The sequence below is a fragment of the Cetorhinus maximus genome, chromosome 16, assembly GCF_964194155.1.
Source record: "Cetorhinus maximus chromosome 16, sCetMax3.hap1.1, whole genome shotgun sequence".
Lineage (NCBI taxonomy): Eukaryota > Metazoa > Chordata > Chondrichthyes > Lamniformes > Cetorhinidae > Cetorhinus > Cetorhinus maximus.
Genome location: NC_135894.1, coordinates 41,039,435 through 41,064,970, shown reverse-complemented (window position 1 = coordinate 41,064,970; position 25,536 = coordinate 41,039,435). Strand labels below are relative to the sequence as shown.

General features: G+C 39.6%; 1 protein-coding gene across 2 annotated transcripts in view; it reads left to right on the top strand.

Moving 5' to 3' along the window:
• Positions 1–25,536, top strand: part of usp9 (ubiquitin specific peptidase 9) — a 290,030-nt gene that overhangs the window by 183,932 nt on the left and 80,562 nt on the right. For both annotated transcript variants that reach the window (XR_013579171.1, XM_078559739.1), the window contains exons 27-34: positions 214–322; positions 537–683; positions 5,893–6,039; positions 12,552–12,759; positions 15,556–15,776; positions 17,069–17,256; positions 17,650–17,823; positions 19,914–20,055. Coding sequence is in view for 1 of the 2 variants with exons in the window: in XM_078559739.1 (XP_078415865.1) it covers positions 214–322; positions 537–683; positions 5,893–6,039; positions 12,552–12,759; positions 15,556–15,776; positions 17,069–17,256; positions 17,650–17,823; positions 19,914–20,055 (1,336 nt within the window). In the remaining variant the exon portion in view is untranslated. The remainder of the gene's footprint in view (positions 1–213; positions 323–536; positions 684–5,892; positions 6,040–12,551; positions 12,760–15,555; positions 15,777–17,068; positions 17,257–17,649; positions 17,824–19,913; positions 20,056–25,536) is intronic.

Below are 25,536 nucleotides of genomic sequence, written 5' to 3'. Positions count from 1 at the left end.
TTGGGAGCATGAGGATATGAAAGGCGCTACATAAATGTGATCCCTAAGCACCTAGGCGGAGATCTGGGAACAGTTAACTATAGCCATGGTTGCAAGGTCAGCTTAAATATGAGGAAAGTGAAAATTGGACAGAAAAATGTCAAAGCCCGTTCAGTTGTAAAACATGTAGTTGCGATGGCAGTTCAAACTAAAAGCTTAATATTTTTTTTACAGAGCAGTTAGGCAAATGGCCCAAGAGCAGTTCTTCCTGATGGCTACCAGATGCTGTATGGGACACCGACCTCTACTTTTCTTCATTACTCTGCTCTTCACTGTATTAGCAGTAAGATTTTTTTAATAACTTATTATAACACTCTGATTACACTAGATTTAATTTTTGAAATTTAAGCTTGAGCTGACAAACAGGAATGAGTAATCAAACAATTGAATAATCAGTAAAATTGAATGCATCGTAAATTGTTGACATGTTGATTTTATTCAGCTGTTTTAATGCTATTGACTACATTTGGATGAGTTACTTGTTTTCCTGTTGCCAGAGTACTGCAAGAGAGAGAGCAAAACATTCAGCAGACTACTTCACGCTGTTGAGACATCTGCTTAACTATGCGTACAATAGTAACATTAACCTGCCCAATGCAGAAGTTCTTCTCAACAATGAAATTGACTGGCTCAAGAGGATTAGAGTAAGTAAAGTTCTGTGATTTAGAAAATTCAGCCTTTCTCCAATAAAGTAAAGGTTTTTGATACAAAAGCAGAAATACCTGGAAAAACTCAGCAGGTCTGGCAGCATTGGTGGAGAAGAGCAAAGTTGACGTTTCGAGTCCTCATGACCCTTCAACAGAACTAAGTAGAAATAGGAAAGGGTGAAATATAAGCTGGTTTGGTGGTGGGGGGGGGGACATTTGCTGTGTGTCAGCAGCATGCAGAACCTTTTATTTTTAAAGATATTTTGCACCCTAACTGTGGCAGTCCATGTTGTGCCCACCTGAAACCTGAAGTTGAGTGACCTGCTCCCAGTTCATTACAAGCACAAGAAGGTGTGTTTAAGTGGCCCAGGGATGAACCCCCCTGATTTTCCCTAATCATGTTGTCCATGCAATTGAGAAATATGCAAGTTTTGCTTGGTATTTTCCCAAGTTCATAGGGCTGAGTTGGGAAGTACTGTTTGTCATGAATCGAAGGTGCAGATACTCATCCTGTCACTGGAATGGTATGTTGCTGCCCCACGGTAATAATTACATTTGGCTTCTGTATCTCAATTTACGGGTTGAGTCTGTTACAAATACATTGTTAATTGTTGATTTGTGTTCAAAACTATACATACTTGCCAAGTGCTACATGATGCATAAAGATGTTGGGTGATCATTAAGTTTGCTACAAATCTTCCTGGGTCAATGAAATGCTTTGAGTTGCACTGATTTCCTGTTTGTTGATATTTTCAAATTCATTCATATTCTCTCATTTGACTTCCAAAATACAATGGAGCGAGAGATAAATATTATGAAGGAACGCTGCTGCCTTTAACTGCTTTGTATAATGTGAAGCCATGTTAATAAGGTAATTTTTCTTTAGACAGGACCTTCTAGGCCATGTCTTCCATGCCAGAGGTTGTTTCTGTAAACAGTATTTTTTTGTTTATAGTTTTGGGAAGCTTTGCCAGGATTTTTATTAAATGCCAAATTGTCAATATCATTTTGACTTGATACTAGATGCACCACAATATCAGTCTGAAATAAAAACTGTCTGAAAGAAAATGCTGGAAATGTTAAGTTCTGACAGTATCTTTGGAGCAAGAAACAGATTTAACCTTTCAGGCCTGTGACCTTTTGTTTAGAACTGGAATCAGTCTGTTGAGACCAGTTTTTGTCTCCGCTGACTCCAGTAGTTTTCAGTTGATACCATTTCTGTTCTAACGTTTGCATTGTACAAAATGTTTCCTCCTTCATATCTAACATGCACACCACCTGTGTTTGTTCTGTTGGATGTTGCCATTCTTATCATTATATGAGCCATACTTCGGGCTCAGTGTGTGTTATTTATTGGGAGAATTCAAAACTGAATTCCTTCAGGTAGAATACTGTCTTGTGTACACAACTTCCAGCTCTATCAGATACACAACCAAGAATACTGAGCCTTTGAAGTTCCAAGAATAATTCATTGCTGCATATTGTTTTGTGCTAGCTGGCATGACTCATTCACATAAAGACTGAGCAGACAGTACCAGTTCTAGTGAAAGTATGAAACATGCTCTGGCAATCATATCATCATAGTAATCCTGGTTTGTCTCATTTACCCGCCTAAGCTGAAACTGACATGGAGAGTGAATGAGAAGATGACAAACGCTGGTTGTGAATATTTATGCCCTACTTAGGAGAGTGATTTCCAGAAAGGCTTCTTAGGTGCTGTAACAAAAACATCAAATCAGACAGCATCTGTTAAGATAGGACAGTCAGGCTAATGTTTCAGTTTGATTCTGGCGAAAAGTCACCAACTTGTAGTTTTAACCCTGCTTTATTCATGATACAGATTTTGCCTGAGCTGAATGTTTCCAGCATTTCCGGCTATTTAACTATCCAGCATCTGCTGTATTTTGACCCCTTCAGTGCTGATTTGGCATATTGAGCTTTATTTCTACAGGTGTCTGGATTTGTTAACGTAGCTATCATAGTACTATGTCACAAATGCAACAGAAACTGATGAGTAGAACAACAAAAGGCATTACTCCTTCAGAATATTAAAATTCTTTTTGACCTGCAAGAATAAGCTTAGAGACCTATTATTGTGTTAGGCATCCTAGACTGTAATTTGTTCTCCACAGCTTGCCAAAGCAATTGGCCATAAACCTTTTAACCCTGTGACTGACATCAAAGGATAAAATAGATAATCCATAAAAGACAAAGCTTTATTTCTATCTCAAATATTATTTGAATTGCCTTGACATCGGGAATTAAATATTGAACACTGAGGGACCAGAGTGGTTTAGATGTCTATGCAGATCAGGATTTGGTATTCATTTACCTGCAACAGTGGATTTTGCCATGAATACAGTTTCAAAGTACTCGAGCAGTTATTTGTTTTCACACCAACTTGGCCTCTGCATGAGGGCAAGCGGTGAAGGAAGTTGCTCTCCGTTCCCCTTGCTGCACCCCCTCACTTCATTGCGAGTGGTCTGAAAATGTGTGGCATAGTGTTTCCTGGCCAATCAACGTTAAAGACTTGCTTGGTCTTGCAGCATCTGTGGAGAGAGAAACAGAGTTAACGTTTCGAGTCCGCATGACCCTTTTTCAGAGCTTTGAAGAAGGGTCATGCAGACTCAACGTTAACTCTATTTCTCCCTCTACAGATACTGCTAGGCTGCTGAGTTTTTCCAGCATTTTCTGTTTTTATTTCAGATTTCCAGCATCTGCAGTATTTTGCTTTTACCTTAAAGACTTACTTGTTGGGATTGGGGCAGTGTCATGAGACAGGTTCAAAATTTTGTTTGGGAGTAGCCTAATATTTGTTCTGCTTTTGGAGGCCTGTAGTGAGTGGATAAAAACTTGCTCGGGGAGGAGAGATCTGAAAAATTGAATAGTATGGCGAGGAATATAGATGAGCACTTGTTTGAAGATTGTGGACAGAAGCTGAAAGGTTACTCGTTGGTTGGAGAAGTCAAGGTGGAGGTTGAAAACTGACTGGTGGGTTGGAGTGTAGCACCCAAATAGTAGCTCGCTGATTGTGGGAGGAGGCGACAAAGTTCCACTGCTGTGAAGATATTACAATCCTGGAGTTGCATGGGTTTTGCATTGTTTCCTCTCTGCCACTGTTGGGTCACCAACATGAAATGTTAATCTTCAATTGAAATACTTCTCACACACACACACCCCACCCCACCCCTCTGACCATTTAGCTTTCTTGATAACACAGGCTTAAAATATTATCTCTACTTGGTTTGTGGAATCAGTTTACTATAGCTTGGATTATCACGTAATGTTTCACTAAGGTCCTTTCTTACCAAGGAGCAATGAAGGGCCATGAATGAGTTAGAAGGAAACAACTCGCATTTATGTAACTTATTTGGCATCCTCAGGACATTCCTAAGTACTTGGATTACACTGGATTACATTTGAAGCATAGTCACTTACTGTTGTTAAGTGTTGTTGTTGACATCTAATTTGCATCAACAGGGTCCCACAAAGAGTGAAATTTGTAAATTATTTTTAATGGTGTTGGTTGGGGACAGAATGTTGACCAGAGCAAAGGACAACTTCTGTGGTGTGCTTCAAATGGATTTTTGTCTACATGAGCCAAGTAGACCTCACTTTAACATCTCATCCATAAAACTGTAGCTTGTGACATTACAGCGTTCCCATAGTAGTGTATTTAAGCACCATCTTAGATTATGTGCTCAAATACAGAGTGGGGCTTGAACCCAGATATATTTAAATCAGTTGTCAGTTTTGGGCATTTAGTGGGGATGATTCCATGTATGAAGAACAAACCATTCCTAAATTATTCCCTTCATGTATGGATTTCTAATGACTCTGTATTAAGTTTAAGAAGGGGAAAATGTTGGGACTTGCTGTAACAGACTGATGTTTAATAACATACCATATCTCAGTTCCAAAAGAGAAAGTCAGTACATTTGAGATGTTGCCAAAAAGTTGGCACACTTTTCCTTCTAAAAACAATAAATGGATATACTGCATATACACTGTGCGACACCCCTGTTTGTGAAAGAGAACTTCATTGCACAACAACTTGTAATTGTACAGCTCCTTAACGCAATGAAACTTCCTAAGGTGCTTCACAGGAGCATTATAAAACAAAGTATGACATCGAGTTATTTGAGATGTTAGGTCAGTTGACTAAAAACTTTGTCAAAGAGGTACATTTTAAGGAATGCCTTCAAAAAGGAAAGTAAAGTAGAAAGGCAGAGAGATTTTGAGTGTGTTTTCCAGAGCTTGGGGCCTAGGCAACTAAAGGCACAGCCACCAATGGTGGAATGATTGAAATAAGGAGTCAGAATTAAGAGGTGTGCAGATATCTTGGAAGGATATGGGATTCGAGTAGATTAGAGATACACGGGTGAGGCCATGGAGCGATTTAAAACTAGGATGAAAATTTTAAAAAGAAAATGTTGCTTGACTGGGTGCCACTGTAGGTCAGTGAGCGCAGGGGTAATAGTGGAATGGGATTTTCTGAGAGTTGAGACACGGGCAGCAGAGTTTTGGATGACTTAAGTTTACAGAGGGTAAAATGTGGGACACTAGCCAAGAGTGCATTGGAATAGTCGAGTCTAGAGGCCACTAAGGTATGTATGAGAGTCTCAGCCACAGATGAACTGTGGCGGCCAAAATCAGGCAATGTTACAATAGTGATGATGTGAATATGCGGTTGGAAGCTCAGCGTAAGAATCAAATGTGACACCAAGGTTGTGAACACTGGCTTAATCTCGGACTGCAGCAGGGAGAAGAATGGAATCGGTAGCTAGGGAACGGGGATTGGAGTGGGGACCAAAAATAATGGCTTTGGTCTTCCCAATATTTAATTTGAGGAAATTTCTGCTCATCTAGTACTAAATGTCAGATAAGCAGTCTGGTAATTTTAACCACAGTGGAGGAGTCAGGAGAGGCAGTGGTGAAGTAAAGCTGAGAATCATCAGCATACGTGTAAAAACTTATGCTGTGCTTTAGGATGATTTCACCAAGGGACAGCATGTAGATGAGAAATAGGAGAAATTCCAAGAATAAAAATAGCTTTCAATCTTAAACTTTGCCATTACTCCATTGAGATGTTCCAAATGTTGCTCTTAGTATTGTGACACTAACATTTGTTGCTTGTAAAACCTTAATGGTGCATGCTTTTGATTAAATTTCCTTCCATGTTAATCCTTTTTTTCCTAAACATTAGGATGAGGTAAAAAGAACAAGTGAAACCGGTGTTGAAGAAACAATCCTCGAGGGTCATCTTGGAGTCACAAAGGAGCTACTCGCATTCCAGACACCTGAAAAGAAGCACCATATTGGCTCGGAGAAAGGCGGCGCCAATCTCATTAAGGTATTTCCTAGTAATGAACTTCAAGTTAGTTGTTTGTGGTATTGTTGTAGTGTTTTATTGATATGTATGATATTAAAATGTCAAATAAATCTTATTTTGTTTTTGCTTTAGTACGTTTGGGCAGGAAGTATAACTAGCTAAATGTTAAGATAAAATGTTTTAATGGGATGTGCAGAGCTGTTGTGTATCTTAGTTTGAATTATAACCCTTTTTGAACAGTGAAAATACACTAAATTGAATTGAGATTTTTTTTTTCATGTGTCTATATTCCTATCTAACTCCATCTTGCATTTGGCGTGTTCTCTATCAATAAACCTTATTTCCTGTTAGTTTTTTTAAGCTTGCACTTTTGTTTCAACTATTATAATTTAATTTTCTATGGAAACATTTGAAAACCACTTTCTTTTGTAACTAATATAAAAGCACCACTGCAGATGCTGGAAATACTCAGCAAGTCAGGAGAGTTAATGTTTCAGGACTGATGACTGGAATCAGGCCTATAGCGTATTTTGTTATGAGAAGAGGGATTAGGAATAAACAAACAGGCCCTTTAAATAAATAAGCAGGATCCTGAATAAGAACAACATTGGGAGCTCAAAGTTTAGGGTTGCGATGGATGATTGGGGTGGAAGCTACGTAAAAGCTTTTGGAGAATGAGGCTGGGAATGAAGAGAGAAAAACCAATTGAGGCACAGTGAGGGATGGTAAGACTTGAGAATTATGAATAATTATAACTAGACCCCAAGGTAGATACTCTGCAGTACGAGCAGGACCAACATACTAAGTGAGTAAGAAAAACGGATGCAGATTTTTTTGAAAAAATGAAAAGCTAACATGCAGTATGACAGAATCAGGGCTAGCAAAAGTTGGGCTATTAAATTTAACAGTAGGGCCAGCTGAAACTGAGCTGTAATAGAATGTGGTTTTCCTCCTCTTAATTTAATTAGCCACAGCTGAGATCAAGTTGAACGCTTGTGGGTTTTTTTCTAAATCGGGAAACATAGCTGCAAATCCAAAATAACTTCTCTTAACTGGGATATAGGTAAAATAAGGTAATAGAGATTAGGATCTTAATGGAACCAATATGGCCTTGGGAGGGGAGAGCTGGGTGAAGACGACAGAGTGCATGGGGAGGTTGCAAAAGGGCTGGGAGAGGACCTGAAGGTGAATGATTAAGGCCAGAAAGGGTGAAAATAAAAAAGGTAGTCAGGAACTTCTGAAGGGCAATAATGGATAGGCAATCACACTCATCCTGAGAGAGAATTTTTTAAAAAGTGCAATATTACAACACAGAAGCTCCCATCAGAAATGGTGGTCGAAGGAGAATCGATAACTGCTTTTAAAGGAAGTGGATAAATGTTTGAAAAATTACCATTTTTAAAAAGTTTGAGAATGGACAAGAGAATGGGACTAAGTGGACTGAATGGTACCTTTTTGTAATAAAGTTCATTGATCCTTGTCAAATCACTAATGTTGTGGGGGGTGAATAGCAGGCAGTTGTCACCCATTGCAAATAATAACATATGTCATTTGTGTTAACATTGAGGATTTAAAAACATTTATTGACCTCTTACGGGTTTTTACATGAGTAACAGATACTAAACATAGTCCTCAGTTGAAATGAGATTAAAGGGTGGGGATAATTAGACAGGGACATGATCATGATTTCACCATGTTATAAAGTCATACATTGTGTCTTTATTTTTGTATCACACCTCAGCTTCATATTATTTATAGTTGATTACCAAAACTTGCGGGAGTTTGGAAAACAGAAGTAATATTGGGTGAAGAATCAAAGCTTCTCTGCAGCGCTTCTTACAAGTTACATTGCTACCACAATTGGAAGGGTGTAATTAATGAGAAGTTTACAATAGACCATTTCCATTTCTAAATGTGGACATAGGAGCTTATGAAAGAAAGATTGACAGAGAATGCATGTCGATAATAAGATTTTGATATAGATTAGTTAAGATTGAATCCCACATGGCATTGCATGTGGTAAGTTGGAAGATGTTGTTGGGAACCTGATGGAAAAATGGATGGGTGAAGAAAATAAGTTGAAAACCACGTTGCATGAATTTGGCACCTGAAAATTGTGCGAGTTCAACCAGGCCTTTTTTTGTGTGTGTATATGTAACTGAGGAGTAGGGACTGTGGAAAGTTTACACAAGCAGCAGTTTTTATGAAGAAACACTAAGTTGTAATTGGAGTCTGACCAAGAATCAAGCATTGATTAGTCGAGGCTCTCAAATGTTTGACAAAAGGTAATTGTAGTTAAAGAGCTATAATTTTTAACTACCTAGCATTGGAGATGGAAGCCTGTGGGGAAAGAGACCAAAAGTGTTTTAAGAGTGGGGCCAGGGCATTATCAAACCATCAAGGCAGGAGGGACTGTGAATTTTGATTGGGAACTAGAATCTAGTTGAATCTGCAGGATGGGGAGGAGGAAAACTTTGAAGTTTGGGCGGGGGGCGGGTCTAGGGATTGTGGGGCGCTTAGATGGAGAATTTTGCAATAGCTGGGCAGGGAAGCTGAGCAGGTTTAAGTCTTTGGACCTGCAAGCAATGAATGCTTGGGTTGGGCATCAGCCAATAACTAAAAGAAACACAAGTTATGGGCTAAGGAACTGTCTGCTGAAAAATGCTGAAGTAAAAAAGCAAGTGTAATCGGTTGAAGTAGGATTAGAGGGAGGGGCATTGTTGCCAACATTTATTACTAAGAACTATCAATATAAAAAAACTGTCAGTGATTATAGCTCGGGCTCAGCTGCTGCTGCAACTCAGTACTCCCCTGCCTACGTTGGGGAAAGTGACTACAAGGTGACAAATTTACCTATGTTCACACTTATAATTAAATCTAGCAAATCAAAATGGATTAAGTTAACAGGAGGTACATGTGGACACTAGATTTTTAGTATCTTTTGTTTGTGCCTCAGATCTCCTGTTGTAATTGTAATCTCTGAAAACAGTATGCGATCTTTGGTAGATATCCATTCTGTATCTTTATCTTTCCCGCTGTCATTTATTCAATGGTTGCATTACTTCGCCTGCGGATCACTTTCCCTGAACTTGCCATTACCACCCTGCTCCATTTGCTACTTATTGTATATCTTTTTATTGGTCGGGAGGGGGATAATTACCATATTGCTTTCTAGGGCAGCTGTGTGTTAAGGGAGGCAAGCAACATACTCAATGATTTTTTTGAATGCAGTTTGCTTAATTGTGACCATACCTGGGGACTGCAAATTGCTCAGGACAGCACAACTTTGGAAGTGTGTTCTGGCCTTGGCAGGAAGTGCAGCGTAGATTTACTAAATTAATACCTGGACTCTGAGGAGGGATGAAACAAAGTAGGGATGTATTCTCTGCTGTTTAGCATGTTAAGGGATTATTTGATCAAAGCATTCATGATATCAGAAAGGATAGATTGGGTCGAGGACGAGGGGCTTAGTTTAAAAGTTAGAGCCAGACCTTTCAAGAATTAAATAAAGAAACACTTCACCACACAAACGGTGGTAGATGTTTGGGAACTCTCCCGTAAATGGTGATTTATGCAAGATCGATTGTAAATTTTAAATCTGAGGTGGATGGAATTTTATTGGCCAAAGGAAATAAGGATTACAGGGCAAAGGTGGGTATATGGTGTTGGGTCACAGATAATTTCATTGATTGGTGGAACAGGCTCAAGGGGCTGAGTGACCTACTCATGTTCTTATGCGTGTGTCTCTCTACCCCACTTAAACCCACTTTAGTTGTTTTAATTGTTTCTATTCTGTTTTTCCTCAGTTCTTAGCAGTCAATGCAACTGTTGAACTTCTCAAGAATCTCTTTCCTCGTATACTTACAATGTAACTTATAATCTTTTCTCCATTTCCTTCATTTTCACACATTATAATTGCCCTAACACCTCTCTTTATTGTTTCTGTACTCAGCTTTGCCATATTCTTTGGCTGTTCCTAAAAGTTCCTCTGAAATTTTTCAACACTTCCCTTTTTTTTTAACCAATGCACTTGCCACCACAGCCTTTCTCTGATTCACTGCTGTCAGCTTTTTTCCTTCTCCCTGAAATATTCATACCTCCAAACCACTTCAACAGAACTCTCAACTACCCCCTGTTGTGTCACACATCCAGCTTTACGCTTCTATTCAAATCACCACAAACTGACACCAGGTAATTATTTTCCTAAAACTTCTAATATTGGCCAGACCCCCAAGTGCTTGGTGAGGTCCGGTTGGGGACCCATAACATTTTGTTTAAAGAAGACAAAGTTTGAGATTCCAGACATTTGCTCAGCAAAGAAAGCCACAAGATTCCACGAGGGTTTTGAACAAGCAAAAATAAACCTTACTATACAAGGTCAGAAAGATAAAATAATTTACAATATCTACCCTATACCCTAACATTCAGGGTAAGTATGAGGTAGATGTGAATTAACAAGCCAACTGCAGTTGAACACCCCCACACTACATAATAAATGTCAGATGCGACAAGACGGAGCCCATGGATTTCTCAACAACCCACCCAGATGTCATTCAACACTGAGCCAACCAATCTCACTGAAACTCTGTCTCTCTCACAAGGGATTCCAATCTTCACCTTCGAAGATCTCACCTTAAATTCTCTCTAAAAGACGTTCCAACTCTGACAGCTTCAGCAATGGCCCACCTCGCAGGGTTTCAATCTCATCCTCCAAGATTCTATTCCCTGGATTCCCGAGTACACTCAAACATCAACTTAGAAGCACAATTTCAGCTCTTCAGCCATGCCAAGTAGAACACTACTGCTCAAAAGGGGTACCTTTGTCCCAGTGGCCCGCAACACTGAGTCACCAACTTTGGCTGCCTTCTTGGATCTTCAGGGCTTCTTCTGAGCCCTCTTCAATTACCAGGCCTCTCTTCACTTAAGGTCTGCTCCCTGCAGCCCTTTTCTCTAATCGCAGCCTGTTTTCCTGATCCTTTTTTTCCCTTTCTTAATTGGGACCTGTCTTTGTTCCTTTCATGGGACTCTTCTTGGACCTCTCCTTGCCCGCTCTCCCTTGTTCCCCCTCCCATGGTACATTTGCTGACCGTGGCGTTCCGCACCCGGTCATCTGACCCAGGTTTTTGGGCCATTTTCTTCTGCACAAGTGCACTGGCCCCCAAAGAACGCACAAGTGCCAATCTGCACATGTGCAGACTGCTCCTGGCCTGCACATGCACAGGACGTCTGAGGTTTGTCTGGACTTGGAATTCCTGACCTCTGCACTCAAGATTTAGGTAACAATGTCACATATTTAGATGCAAGGTCCTTTATAAATTTTCTTCCACAGTTCATAAACATTATAGAAATATTGCATGCATTGTATACATACATAGTGTTGCATTGTGCAATTTATATATGCTAATATATTTTACTCATTTCCTTCTTGCCAAATCTGGACCTTGTCTAAGAACCAGCTCAAACAATTTAATTTCTATTTCCAATTGCTTACTTTCAACCTGTTATTTCTGCATAGGTCTTAATTGATGAACTCTCCATTATGACATCTCATCTATCCTTACCGAGCTGCAGATTTGCCAACTTCCTTTAAGCAATGCCACAGGAGTTGGTGCACATATTGTCATATTGAGTTTAAATGTATACATATAATGGAAATATTTCATCTCTTAATGAACCTGTTTTTCACCTGAGAAACTAATAAACCACAATTATAAATAGCAAATGAATTAAATTTTAATTATGACTGCTTGTAGGATCTGGGGTGTGGTGCTGGTACTAAACGTTGGAGAACAGGTAAAGGCACTATAATGTCCTCTGAGCTAGAAGAGTAAAATTGTGCTGATTTACCATTCTGTATTGCTATCCATTGTGTGAGAACATTTTTTGCAGTTAAGATTTGGCTCAGTGTTGGAGAGGATGATAGAATAGTTGGTCTGAGGCGCGTATCTTATTTCACCTAAGAAAAATTAGATTGCAGAGGGCATTTGTCAGCCAGCGTCTTAAATGGGAGAGGGCAGTCAACTGATTGAATTTAGGAGTTTATGATGTAAACTTGCATGAGTTTATTACAGTTCCTCACCCCATGTGCAAACTGCTCAGTGTACCAGTTGTTTTGTATGTCCAACTTGTAACTTTTTTCCTGTTTTTAGTGGCAATGCTGATTTGTTTGGCTTTAACTATCCTAATCTCTCACTTTCTTGTGGTGTTTTAATGCAGAATCTTTAAATGTGAAAATTAAACCTTTACACAAATTTAAACAATTGTATAACATTTCAAAAAAGACTAGTATTGTGCCTACAAAACTTAAAGGGATGTGGAGGATTTTGAAAACTCAAACTTAAAAAAAGTTACTACTTTCCTCAACTCCCATTTAGCTGTTGCACTAATCTCTGAAAATTCTAAAGGTAGATTCATATTTTGACTCTTGGACTGCTGGTTATGTTAGAATCTTTATCCTTCATGCACTGCAGGAGATGAAACTCTGAATTAACATTTAACTAACTGGAAAATCTTTTTCCCACTTGATTCTATAGGAACTGATAGATGACTTCATCTTTCCAGCCTCTAATGTTTACCTACAATATAAGAAGAGTGGAGAATTACCATCTGAGCAAGCCATTCCTGTTTGTAGTGCACCTGCTGCCATCAATGCCAGCTTTGAATTGCTAGTAGCACTGGCTGTTGGCTGTGTGCAAAATCTCAAGCAAATAGTGGACACTATGACAGATATGTATTATGCAGGTATTTGAAAAATGTTCACTAGATAATTTGGTAAATGTGTGGATGAACTGAGAGAAACATAGGGCAGGAGTTTATTAGAGGATAGTCAGATTTATTTCTTGGTCTGTCAACTGTGGCTAAGTTGATAGCACTTTTGCCTCTCAGTCAGAAGGTTGTAGATCCAAATCCCACTCCAGAGACTTGAGCACAGAAATCTAGGAATTCAGATAAGACACTGAAACCATGGCCTGATCTGCCCCCTCAGATAAATGTAAAATATCTTGTGGCTGTATTTTGAAGAAGAGCAGGTGGCCTGTCCAGGGTGTCCTGGCCAATATTTGTTGCTCAAGCAGCATCACTGAAATAGATTATCCGCTCATTCCCATTTTGCTGTTTGAGAGCTTGCTGTGCACAAATTGGCTACATGTGTTCTGTTACAACAGTGACTACACTTCAAAAGTACTGCATTAGTGGTAAAGTGCTTTGGGATGTTTTAAAATGCTTCTAAGCCTTTAGTACAGTATGGAAGAACAGAATTCAGTGCTGAGCATCATCATTACAAGGATTGCAACTCGAAGTGTAGCACCTCAGAGTATCCTTGGTTAGGTAGCTAATGTGGCCAACATAATGTAAGAAATAGGAGTAGGCTCTCGAGCCCGCTCCACCATTCAATAAGATCATAGCTGATCTTAACTGCGCCTTAACTCCACTTTCCTGACTGCGTCCCACCCTTGAGAATCCCATGTCAGTCAGAAATCTGATTAACTCAACCTTGAATGTATTCAATGACCCAGCCTCTCCTCGCTGGGGAAGGGAATTCCAAACACTTCACGACCCTCTGAGAGAAGAAATTCTACCCATCTCCATCTTAAATGGGAGACCCCTAATTTTGAAACTCTGCACCCTAACTCTAGATTCCCCATGAGAGGAAAAATCCTCTCAGCATTCACCCTGCCAAATCCCCTCAGGATCTTGTCTGTTTCAATAAGATCATCTCTCATTCTTCTAAACTTCAATGAGTATAGGCCCAACCTGCTCAACCTTTCTTCCTAAGACAATCCCTTAATCCCAGGAATCAGCCGAGTGAACATTATCTGAACCGCTTCCAGTGCAAGTATGTCCCTCCTTAAGTCAAGTGACCATAAATGTACACAGTACTCCAGGTGTAGTCTCACCGCCTTAGACAGCTGTAGCAAGACTTTCCTACATTTATGCTTCATCCTGCTTGCAATAAAGACCATCATTCCATTTGCTTCCTAATTACTTGCTGCACCTACATGCTAAATTTTTGTGGTTCACGTACAAGGACACCCAGATCCCTCCGTACTGCAGAATTCTGCAGCGCCTCTCCATTTGAAGAACACTCGGCTTTTCTGTTCTCCCTGCAAGCGAGTCAGTCCTTTATCTATGCTAATAGATCACTCCCAACACCATAAACTATCTGTAACCTTTTATGTGCCACCTTATGAAACACCTTTTTGAAATCAAAATACACTAAATCTATTGGTTCCCCTTTATCCATCCTGCTTGTTCCATTCTCAAAGAGCTCTAATAAATTTGTCAAATACTATTTCCCTTTCACAAAACCATTGTGAACTCTGGCTGATAGTATTATAGGGCAGGATCTTTGGGTCAGGGCCTGCTCATTGACATCAGGCGGAACTCCTGACGTCACCCCGCGTCATTTCAATTTTCAGGTCAGTGGGGGCGAAGCCGATTCAGCTGTGCGCCCGCCGACCTGTCAACAGCCTATTGAGGCCATTGACAAAGTCAATAACCTCATTATTGGACCTGTTTGTCCAACCCTAGGGTTGGCGGGCAGGCTGGGAGCCCTGGCAGGCTTCAGAAAAAACATGAAACCTTATCCACGGGCGGGATGCAGTTTCATGAGGGTTTTTAAAAATTTAATAAATGTTTGATTTAAAGTGGTGGACATGTCCCAACTTGTGACAGTGTTACATGAGGGGACACGTCAGGGAAATGTTGTTTTTGTGCCTTTACCATTTTTAAATTTGGAGCCGATCTTCCTGAGGTAGCACTTGGCCTCATGGAGATGAGTGTGGTCTTTCGCGCACATGCGCGAAAGAGTGCACTCTCGGCTGAGGGAATGCTCCCCTCCGCCCGCACAGGGAGCGCATAGCACTTCCTGGCGGATGTCACGCTGGGCGGGCCTTAATTGGCCCGCCCACGTAAAATGGCAGCACACCCCCGATTGGGGGCGCCGATCGGAGGCGCACCTGCCCATGCCCACTCCTGCACTTCCCCCCCCCCTAACAGGGGGAAAATTCTTCCCATAGTTTTCTAAATACCCTGTTACTGCCTTTTTAATGGGGGATTCTAGCATTTTCCCAATGACAGACAAAAGGCTAACTGGGCTATAGTTTCCTGCTTTCTGTCTCCTTTCTGGAACAGAGGTGTTACATTTGCAGTTTTCCAATCCACTGGGACCTATCCAGAATCTAGGGAATTTGGGAAGATTAAAGGCCTTGTGCTTAGATTCATCAAAAGTAAAGACTGATGGTCTAAATTGTGTGCAATATATTGCCAGCAGAAACTTAAATATTAGCTATCATGTAGAATATCCCATGTGAAAGTGATCACTCCACAGGACTCATAAGACCAATTCTTAATTTTCTGTCTGGTGATGGTAGTTTTGATCTGTTTTAACCTTATTAGCTGATGTGAGAAGTCCATACTGTAAACTATTTATAAAAATGAGCCTTAACATTACTGAAGCACCACAACATTTTAGCTTAGTATTTAGAAATGTCTGTAAAATTTTACTTGCTGATTGTAAGGTTTATATTTTTAATTTAGGTTGTGAAGCATTGACAGAATGGGAATACTTGCCACCAGTAGGACCGCGACCATCGAAAGGATTTGTAGGATTAAAGAATGCTGGTGCTACATGTTACATGAATTCTGTTATTCAGCAGCTATACATGATCCCAGCTATTAGAAATGGTATCCTTACTATTGAAGGCACTGGTAGTGATGTTGATGATGATACATCTGGTGATGAGAAGCAGGATAATGAGGTGAACACAAGTTACAACTAGTATTTTTATGTAAAATTTCATGCTTTAGCGTCTGTCTGAAAGCCTAAATCTTGAGCTCAGTGGATCGCTCTTTTATACCTAATCTGTTGGTAAATGTTGAGGTCAACAGTAGTGTACTGAAAGTATTTTTGATTTACTTTGTTAATGTAATGAAATCTGCTCAATGTGCAAGCTTTTGACATTTGAATTTGGATTAAAACTTGTTTTGGGAACCAATCCTCAGAAATACTGCAGAAGATAAATTACTATATATACATTTAATATTTATGCTGTAAAGCAACACATTAACTTGCAATCATTGGCGTGACCTTCATAATTATACATATATGGATCACAGATCAATTTTTTATTGGGCCAGGTTTTGTTGCCAAAATAATGACAAGGCTAATGGCACTCTGTTTTCACATAAATGGTGAAGCAAATTCAGGTGAGGGGTAGATGTGCAGCTAAAGACGAATATCCAAAAGCTGCTGTCTCAGTTCTGCAGTTCCACCACTGGCTTCACAAAAACGGTATTTTGCTGCCTGTCTTTCCATTGACATGCATTGAGTATCGTGAAGTACCTGTATTTGTGTGGTAGACACAAACTAAACAAACTGTAGCTGTTTAGAATCAGTAATTACAACTGCAAATACACTTAACAATGTAATAAGTGTTAATGATTATAACTCAGCCTCTCTGGCACTGAAATTTAACTGTTATAATTTCATTCCTTTATGTTGTGAATAGTTCCAGGAGATTTTTTAAAAATTCAAATTTTAAACCAAAATTCTTTATTTTTCTCTTTCTCGATCAAGTTATTTTCCTCTATCCGATTTGAGACTCAAATCACCCACTTCAACTCACTTTCCTTCTCAGCCCTTCCACTGTTTCTTTCCCATCCTAAACTTTCACTGGTTGAAGAGATACCTTGTTGGTTTCCTTGTTGCCCTCACTGCACTGTCAGTAGCTCACACTTTGCAACTTAGTGCAAAACACTAAGCAACATAGTGGGCAAAACATTTTTGAGTTGCAGGGTACAAGCCTAATTAATGGCAGATGTTGTTAAATGCCCTGCTGCAGCAAAGTCTGGTCCATTATGTTTTTATGTACACAAAAGAAAAGTTGTGCATAGCTGAAAAACTTTTGAAAATGTTTCTAGTTATGTCGACAATGTGACTACTTGTACTCAAATTTAATGATTGTCAGTTTGTTGCAAGGTGCAGCTGGCTTCTGTTGCAACTCATTTCATTTTAATCTAATTGAATTTAGTTTTGAATGTGTTTTTGCAGAGCAATGTTGATCCTAGGGATGATGTTTTTAGTTACCACCATCATTATGACAAACCTGTAATTGGAAAAACTGAAGATCGAAAGGAATACAATATTGGGGTCCTGAGACATCTACAGGTCATTTTTGGACATTTGGCTGCCTCCAGGTTACAATACTATGTGCCTAGAGGTTTCTGGAAACAGTTCAGGTTTGTAGTTTAAAAATTGAGAGTGTTTTATTCCTTTAGAAATTGGTTCTTACCTGTATTGAAGAAGCTTTCACTGTGTATTGCTAAAATGTCAAGACTTTGAAATTTGCCTCCTGGAACTGGTGAAAGAACATGGCAATTTGCACTTAGTATTTTGGCAAATTGAGGAAAGTGTTAACTAAATTGTCAAATGCATTGGTAGAGAACTGAGCTTCCTTTCAGTCGAAAAAAATAAGTTTGAGTAGATATGAGACACATAACTTTAAGCAGATTATTTAACTTGGACTGAGTGTAGAATTGGGGAATGAATTTAAGATTAGGAAAGCTGAAGCAAAACTTGAGGTTACTTGAGGCCATGTGCTGGAACACAAAACATTACCTTTTTTTCCCTAGGCTTTGGGGTGAACCAGTGAACCTTCGAGAGCAACATGACGCTTTGGAATTCTTTAACTCTTTAGTGGATAGCCTGGATGAAGCTTTGAAAGCTCTTGGACATGCAACTATGCTCAGCAAAGTTCTTGGGGGTTCCTTTGCTGATCAGAAGATTTGTCAAGGCTGTCCTCACAGGTGAATGTGACTAATTTTTAGCATTGAATTATATTATCCAACTGCTACAGACAAATGATGATTGTGGTTGAAATAAATAATTTCACATTCTTTAACTGTACAATTCCCAATAAAGGTAGCCATACTATTTTTTATCCCTAGATTATTGCATTTCTTCATTAAAAGAAAGGTTTGTTCAGGTTGGCTGTTCCATGAAAATTAGCAGATAATTGAAAGTCCCCAAATTATAGTCCTAAATGTATAGTGTAGCATAGACATAGGAGAGAAGCGGTGGGGAATATAAATACTTGTTGCATTGCAACTTTTGGATGTGTCAGTCAGGCGTTCAATGATGGGCTGTATAACAAGAATACATCATGGAAAAACTGTTGCGAAAATTTCTCGCAGACATGGAAGTTAGCATTTTAAGTTCCAAATTTAACTGTTAGGCTTCAGGAAACATTATGTTTGAAACACCTTACAAAAGGCTGACCAATTACAATTTTATTATAGTGAATGAGTAAGACCTTGTAAGAATGGACCTCATTTGAGAAGGCATCGATTGAATTGTTTTAGAATATATGAGCAGTTACGTGGTTTGAAAAGTGCAAGTGGCCCAGAATTTGCTGGAGCACAACATTTTGCTCAATTTGTTCAATTTTTTTCCCACTCACCCTTCTGCTCTCAATTTCTTTGTGCCCCAAAGTGATGGAAAACGAGGGTTGATAATTGTGTGGTGAGATCAACAGGGCATCTGGGACCAATAGTTTTATCATCTCAAGCAATTAAATTTAAGAATAGAGGTGAAGGAGAGCAGAGCAAGAAGCCTGGTGAATTGTAATCAAACACAAAGAGAAGTGTAAAAAAGAAAAGGTTGTTTTAAGAGGAGGAGGGGAAAGAATCAAAGGAAAGAAGAATTTAAATCCTTGATAAGCAATTTAACACCTTCAGGACTAAGATGCTACAGTTTGAATTGTTCCTTTTTCGGGGACTCCGAGTGTCATGGCAAGAATGTAAATCTTTTCAAAGTTCCTTTGTCATTAAATACCAGCTCTAATTTTCTGTGACAAGTTTAATTTATTTTAACAGTGCAAATACACAATTTCTTGGAACTTATTAGGAGGTTGAAGGTGAGCTTTGAGTTTTCTGAAGCTAACAGCAGTGAATGTTTACACACTGAAAATGGATGCAAGGGTTATTTGCCCAACGAATTCTAGGCTATTGTCAGTGGGTGCAGTGAAGCTGAGATAAATAATGGGGCATGGGGTTCATTTCACATTTTGTTAGATACAAAAGTGAGTTTAGGTTCAGTGGAGTTATTAAAAAAAAAGTGCTTGTGGAAATTCTTGAACTTGCCTATGCCACACTCTGGCAATGCATTTCCGATCCAAACCACTTGCTGCGTAAAAGATCTTTTCCTCTTGTCGCCGTTGCTTCTTTTGCCAATCACCTTTAATCAGTGTCATCTGTTACTCAATTCTTCCACCAACAGGAACAGTTTCTCCCTATTTACTCCTGTTCAGAGCCCTCATGACTTTGAATGCCTCTATCAAATCCCCTCTCAAATCTTCTCTGAAGTGAATATCTCCAGCTTCTCCAATATATCCATGTAATTGAAGCCTCCTATCCCTAGAACTGTTTCCATAAATCTTTCCCGCATCTTCTCTAATACCTCACCTCTGTTCTAAAATGTCCAGAATTGCGCACAATACTCTAGTTGAGGTAGAACAAGTGTTTAATAAACGTTCATCATAACCTCCTTGCTTTTGTACTCTGAGCCTCTATTTATAAAGCCCCGGATCTCCTATACTTTATTGACCACTTTGCTAACCTGCCCTTCCACCTTCAACACTTACCCCAAGTCCCTCTGCTCCAGCACCTCCTTTAACATTATATACTTTATTTTATGTTGCTTCTCCTCATTCCTCCTTTTAAAATATCACTCATACTTCTGTGCATTAAATTTCGTCGGCTATGTGCTGACCATTCCACCAGCCTCTCTGTCCTTGAATTCTAACACCACCCTTCTCACAGTTCATAATATTTTCAGGTTTTGTAACATGTAATACAGACCTGGTATAATGGTTGTAATGTATTTTTACTTGTTTTAGATATGAATGTGAGGAATCCTTCACAACACTGAATGTCGACATTAGAAATCATCAAAATCTACTTGATTCACTTGAGCAGTATGTCAAAGGAGACTTATTGGAGGGTGCCAATGCATACCATTGTGAGAAATGCAACAAAAAGGTAATCAATTGTCTTAGGATTTTCTTACAAATTCTGAGGTCCAAATCATAACCACATTGAAATGTAGACTTGCCATCACATTGTTGGCTCTCATGGCTGCATAGCCACTGGTCCATTGAGCTAGCCTTGACCGGCTCCAGCCTTTCATCTTTGGCATTTCACATGTTTTTTTCTAAATTAATATTTATTTCGTTACTACATGACAATATAAGTATTTAGTGGTATGATCCCATCATTTATGCTTGAGAATTTAAATATCTACATAAATTTGAATTATAGCCTGTTATACACCAGGGTACAACCATCTGAGTATGCTTCCCTTCAGGAAACTCTTCTTGAACTATGTTATTCCCCCTCATTAATCAATACAATTTCACCTGATGCAAGGGTAAAGCAAGTTGTAAGCTGTGGTTCTTTTTTTCCTTCCATTATCAGTAACAGCACATGGCCATTCTCCAATTGTGTTGTCTCCAGTTATTGCTAAATGGTTCACTTGTTTTACAGTAACTTAACATTAATTTTGTTTTTTTTTTCTTCTGTACGTAGGTTGGTTTCCTCCTTTGGCTGTAAGCCTTCATTCAGTTTGAATTGCTAGAAATTTTTCAGATGCTAGCCTGTCTTCTGTGGTATTGTATATAGGGGGTAATAAAACAAAGCAAATTTTTCAGGTCAAGCAGCTTGAGAGACTTTGGATCAGACCCAGTGTGGTAAAGGCACATACTGAAGACCGGGGGAAGGGGTAATTTGGGTAAGGTAGAGGTCAAGGAGGGAAATAAGGGAGCAGGAAATGTAATAGGCAAGATGAGAGGGGAGTGGAAACAGGTGGGGCATGAGGAAATAACCAATAGTCAAGATATTTATCTTTTTGGGAAATCAGTGGTTCCTTCAACAAAATCACCTTGGTTGGCAAATAGGTAGGAGGTGCCCTGGAAAGACTACTAATGTAGCCCGTAACAGTCTCTGAATTGTTGTTGCACTGTTCTTCATTGAAACTTCACACTCTGTGAGATGCTTTTTTATTTATTCATGGGATGTGGTTGTTGCTGGCTAGGCTAGCATTTATTGCCCATTCCTAATTGCCCTTGAGAAGGTGGTGGTGAGCTGCCGCCTTGAACTGTTGCAGTCCATGTGGCGTAGGTACACCCACAGTGCTGTTAGGCAGGGAATTCCAGAATTTTGACCCAGCGACAGTGAAGGAATGCCAAAATATATTTCCAAGTCAGGATGGTGAGTGGCTTGGAAGAGAACTTCGAGATGGCGGTGTTCCCATGTGCCTGCTGCCCTTGCTCTTCCCTTCCACAAGGGAAACTTGGCCATGCTACCACAATCGTTTTGCAATTTGTATTTATTACGAGAAGGCTTATGCACTGAATTCAGAAGAATTGATTCCACTAACGCCTTTAGAGGCTTTAAAATTAAATTAAAACATTTATTACAAAAGAAAAAAAAAACAAGTCAGTAAACACACACAAGATTAGTTACATGGTTATTTAGTCCTAACAGTTCCCAAAATTCTTAATTAAGCAGCCTCCCAACTATACACCCTCCTTCAGGTAACAGTCCAAAATAGATTTGAAATTATAAAATCAATCCAGCAAGGTTACCATACACATCCACTTGACAGTGGAATTCTAAAGACTTGTAACACAACTTTATTTCCTGGAACAGCACTTCTTCCTGCAGAGTGGTTAGAGCTTCTTCCAAGTCTGTCTCACGGTGTATCTTTCAATATTTTACATGGCCACACCCTACAAGGCCTTCCATCCTTCTTTATATATGTTTTCTCTCTCTAATGTGTAAAATCCAATTGTTCTACATGTCTTTAGAAATTTACTTCTCTCATAACATAAAAATCTTTCTTGTTGCCAATATGGTCAGTACATCTGGGAAAAATAAACATACTGCTTGGCCTTGCTTACCTTGTTAGTTGTAAACAGCCTACCATCCCTTTGAAACCCAAACACCTTTCTACTTATGTTAAAATGCAAATTTCCTTCACACCATACATGCTGCCCTCACCCACGTTTACTCATTAGCATTTCAAGTGCCTTTTACAACTAACTTCTTTTGATAATTTGAAGCTTGCAGTTTATTTGACTCTAATTCATTAAAATCAGCCACACAGGCAACCATAAACCCATAATAATATTATGAAAAATGATAGCTTCATGACAAGTGTTGGAGCTGCACTCATCCAGGCAAGTGGAGAGTATTCCATCACACTCCTGACTTGTTCCTTGTAGATGCTGGATAGGCTTTGGAGAGTCAGGAGGTGAATTACTCACCACAGGATTCCTAGCCTCTGACCTGCTTTTGTAGCCACAGTATTTATAAGACTAGTCCAGTTTCTGGTCGGTGGTAACTGCCAGGCTGTTGATAGTGGGGGAATTGGTGTTGGTAATACCATTGAATGTCATGAGGCAATGGTTATATTCTCTTTTGTTGGAGATGGTCATTGCCTGGCATTTGTGTGGCGCGAATATTACTTGCCACTTGTCAACCTAAGTCTGAATATTATTCAGGTTTTGTTGCATTTGGACATGGACTGCTTCAGTATCTGAGGAGTCACGAATGGTGCTGAACATTGTGCAATCATCAGCCAACTTCTGATCTTATGATGGAAGGAAGGTCATTGATGAAGCAGCTGAAGATGGTTGGGTTTAGGACACTAACCTGAGGAACTCATGCAGTGGTGTTCTAGAACTGAGATGATTGACCTCCAACAGCCACAACCATCTTCCTTTGTGCTAGGTATAACTCCAACCAGCAGAGAGTTTCCCCCTCATTCCCATTGACTCCAGCTTTGCCAGGGCTCCTTGATGCCACACTCAGTCAAATGCAGTCTTGATGTTAAGAGCAGTCACTCACCTCTCCTCTTGAGCTCAGCTCTTCTGTCCATTTGGACCATGGCTGTAATGAGGCCAGGAGCCGAAAGACCCTGGTGGAACCCAAACTGAGCATCAGTGAGCAGGTTATTGCTAAGCAGGTGCAGCTTGAAAGCATTGTTGATGACCCCTTCCATCACTTTATTGATGATCAAGAGTAGATTGATGGGGCAGTAATTGGCCTGGTTGGCCTTATCCTACTTTTTGTGTGCGGGACATATCTGGGCAATGTTCCACATTTCCGTGTAGATGCCAGTGTTGTACCTGCACTGGAAGAGTTTGACTAGGGATGCAGCAATTTCTGGAGCACAAGTCTACAGTATTATTGCTGGAATATTGTCCGGGCCTTTGCAGTATTTAGTGCCTTCAGCCTTTTCTTGCTATCACGTGGAGTGAATTGAATTGGCTGAAGACTGGCATCTGTGATGCTGGGGACCGCTGGAGGCTGAGATGGATCATCCACTTGGCACTCCTGGCTGAAGATTGTTACAAATGCTTCAGCCTTATCTTTTGCACTGATGTGCTGGGCTCTCCCTATCATTGAGGATGGAGATATTTGTGGACTGTAGTGACCCTTACGGAAGGAACTGTAGAAATGAGAAGGGTTTCTGAAAAAGCACGTTGGAAATTTTATAACTGTGGATTGATTTATGTATGCTTTATTCTTGGTGTTGCATTCTTACAGGACAGCTGTCAGCCATAGGACTGCCTCCTGCTGGAAAGTGGGATTAAACTGGATGGCTCCTTGCCAGGCAGCATGGGCACGATGGGCTGAATGGCCTTCTCGTGTACTATAAATTTCTATGATTCTAACAACAACTTGGTCAGGGAGATCAGGCTGCAGCACTGGAACTGCCCACTGGAATTCAGTTTACAAGAATGTAGGAACATCTATAAATTAACGAGGTCAGGACAGAGCCGCAAGATTAACCAGGATACAAATCTGTCAATAAGGTTGATTGGGTGAGGAAGAGAACAGCTAAACCTCCGGGTTAGCTGATTTCAGTGGACAATCTTTCCAAGTGCTGTTGGTTCCAGTTTCCACCCGACTTGCTCTAAGCTGACAACTACTTGACTGAATATTTTTTGGCAGAAGTATTTCTTCATTGTGTGTGTCGACTTCAACTTCATTACAAAAGTTTGTTTACCAACTTTGAAATTTGAACTATGTGTTGCTTCAATATTTGATAGAGGGTTCAGTACATTGCTGTCACAATGTTAGTTGATCCCACTGTATTTGAAGTATTGCATAATATGCTTACAACAACACTATTGACAGTTGCGATGCCATTATTTTTCTTCTGTTGCAGCTATCCTTGATGGCGAATGTAGACTGCAGAGGGACAGGAAAGGCATTTGTAGCTCTCCCTTTCCTGTTGGGTAGTTTGTGTCCATTTCCTTGCTTGGTAGCTGCAAAGGAGAACATTTATTCATTGCTTGACTACTTGATTTTATTCTTTTGTTGCTAGTGTAGTAAAAACATTTGATCTCATTTGCCTCAGCTTAATATTTAATTTGAAATTCAGTATGGAGGGGGCAGCTTCACATCATGCTTTCTTTAGCTTTCGCTTGGCAGAAGATGGTTTCAAATCCATTCTGAGAAGCTCTATTATTGATTTTTCATATTAATCATAGAGCATATTCTGGTCATGGTGTTTTCTTCATGAGCCCATTTTAAGGATTGAATTATGTTTGCTTTTAGTGGCCCCATCATGTTACTTTAGATCATTGTACAGTAATTCTTCACTTAACATCATAGTTGTGTTCCTGAAAAGTGCAACTTTGAGTGAAACAGCATTAAGTGAATTAAATTTTCCCATAAGGACTAAAGTATAAACTGGAGCTAAGTTCTTTTGGGCTTCTCTTGTCAGGAAGAAAACAAGTTGAAACACTGTACATGTACAGTTCATTCCTAAATGAAATGACTTTTAAAGAGAAGTAAATTTCTAAATGTAAAAGAAATAGAATTTCAAACTATTCAGAGGTTTCATCATTGAGCAAACTGACAATGAAAATAGAATAATTAAACAAGGAGTTGGTGAACAGAATGTAGGCGCAGGATGGTAGAATAAAATTGGATGGGAAAAGGCTAATTGAGAAAGAGATTGCAGACAGCCACTCGGGGGTGGAAGAAGCAGGGAAAATGACGAAGCACAGCAGCAGCATGAATAATTCATGAAGATAAATTGCTGATGTGTCTAGAACAATGAGAGACACAAACTGTGAGTTGAAGTTATTAGGTTGTCAATTGGGTGAGCTTTACTGTTGGACTTGCTTGCCTGTATGTTTATCCCTCTCAGGCCTTCATTCTGTTTTGGTGAAACTTCTTTTCCCTCACAGACTGAATAAATAAACAATCAGTTATTCACTGAAGGGTAATGCATTGTTTGAATACTGCACTTCAAAATATCTGTAACCACTGAATTCAATGCAGTGAGAGGCTGATTTCATCAATACATTTCAATTCTCCTCGTCGTGGCCCACTGGCAAATGACATAATAACAAATGACACAACATTAAAAGGATATATGTTCCCTACTGTATCAGCAACATTATAACAAAACAGCATTGACTGAATCAATGTTGAATGAGGAAT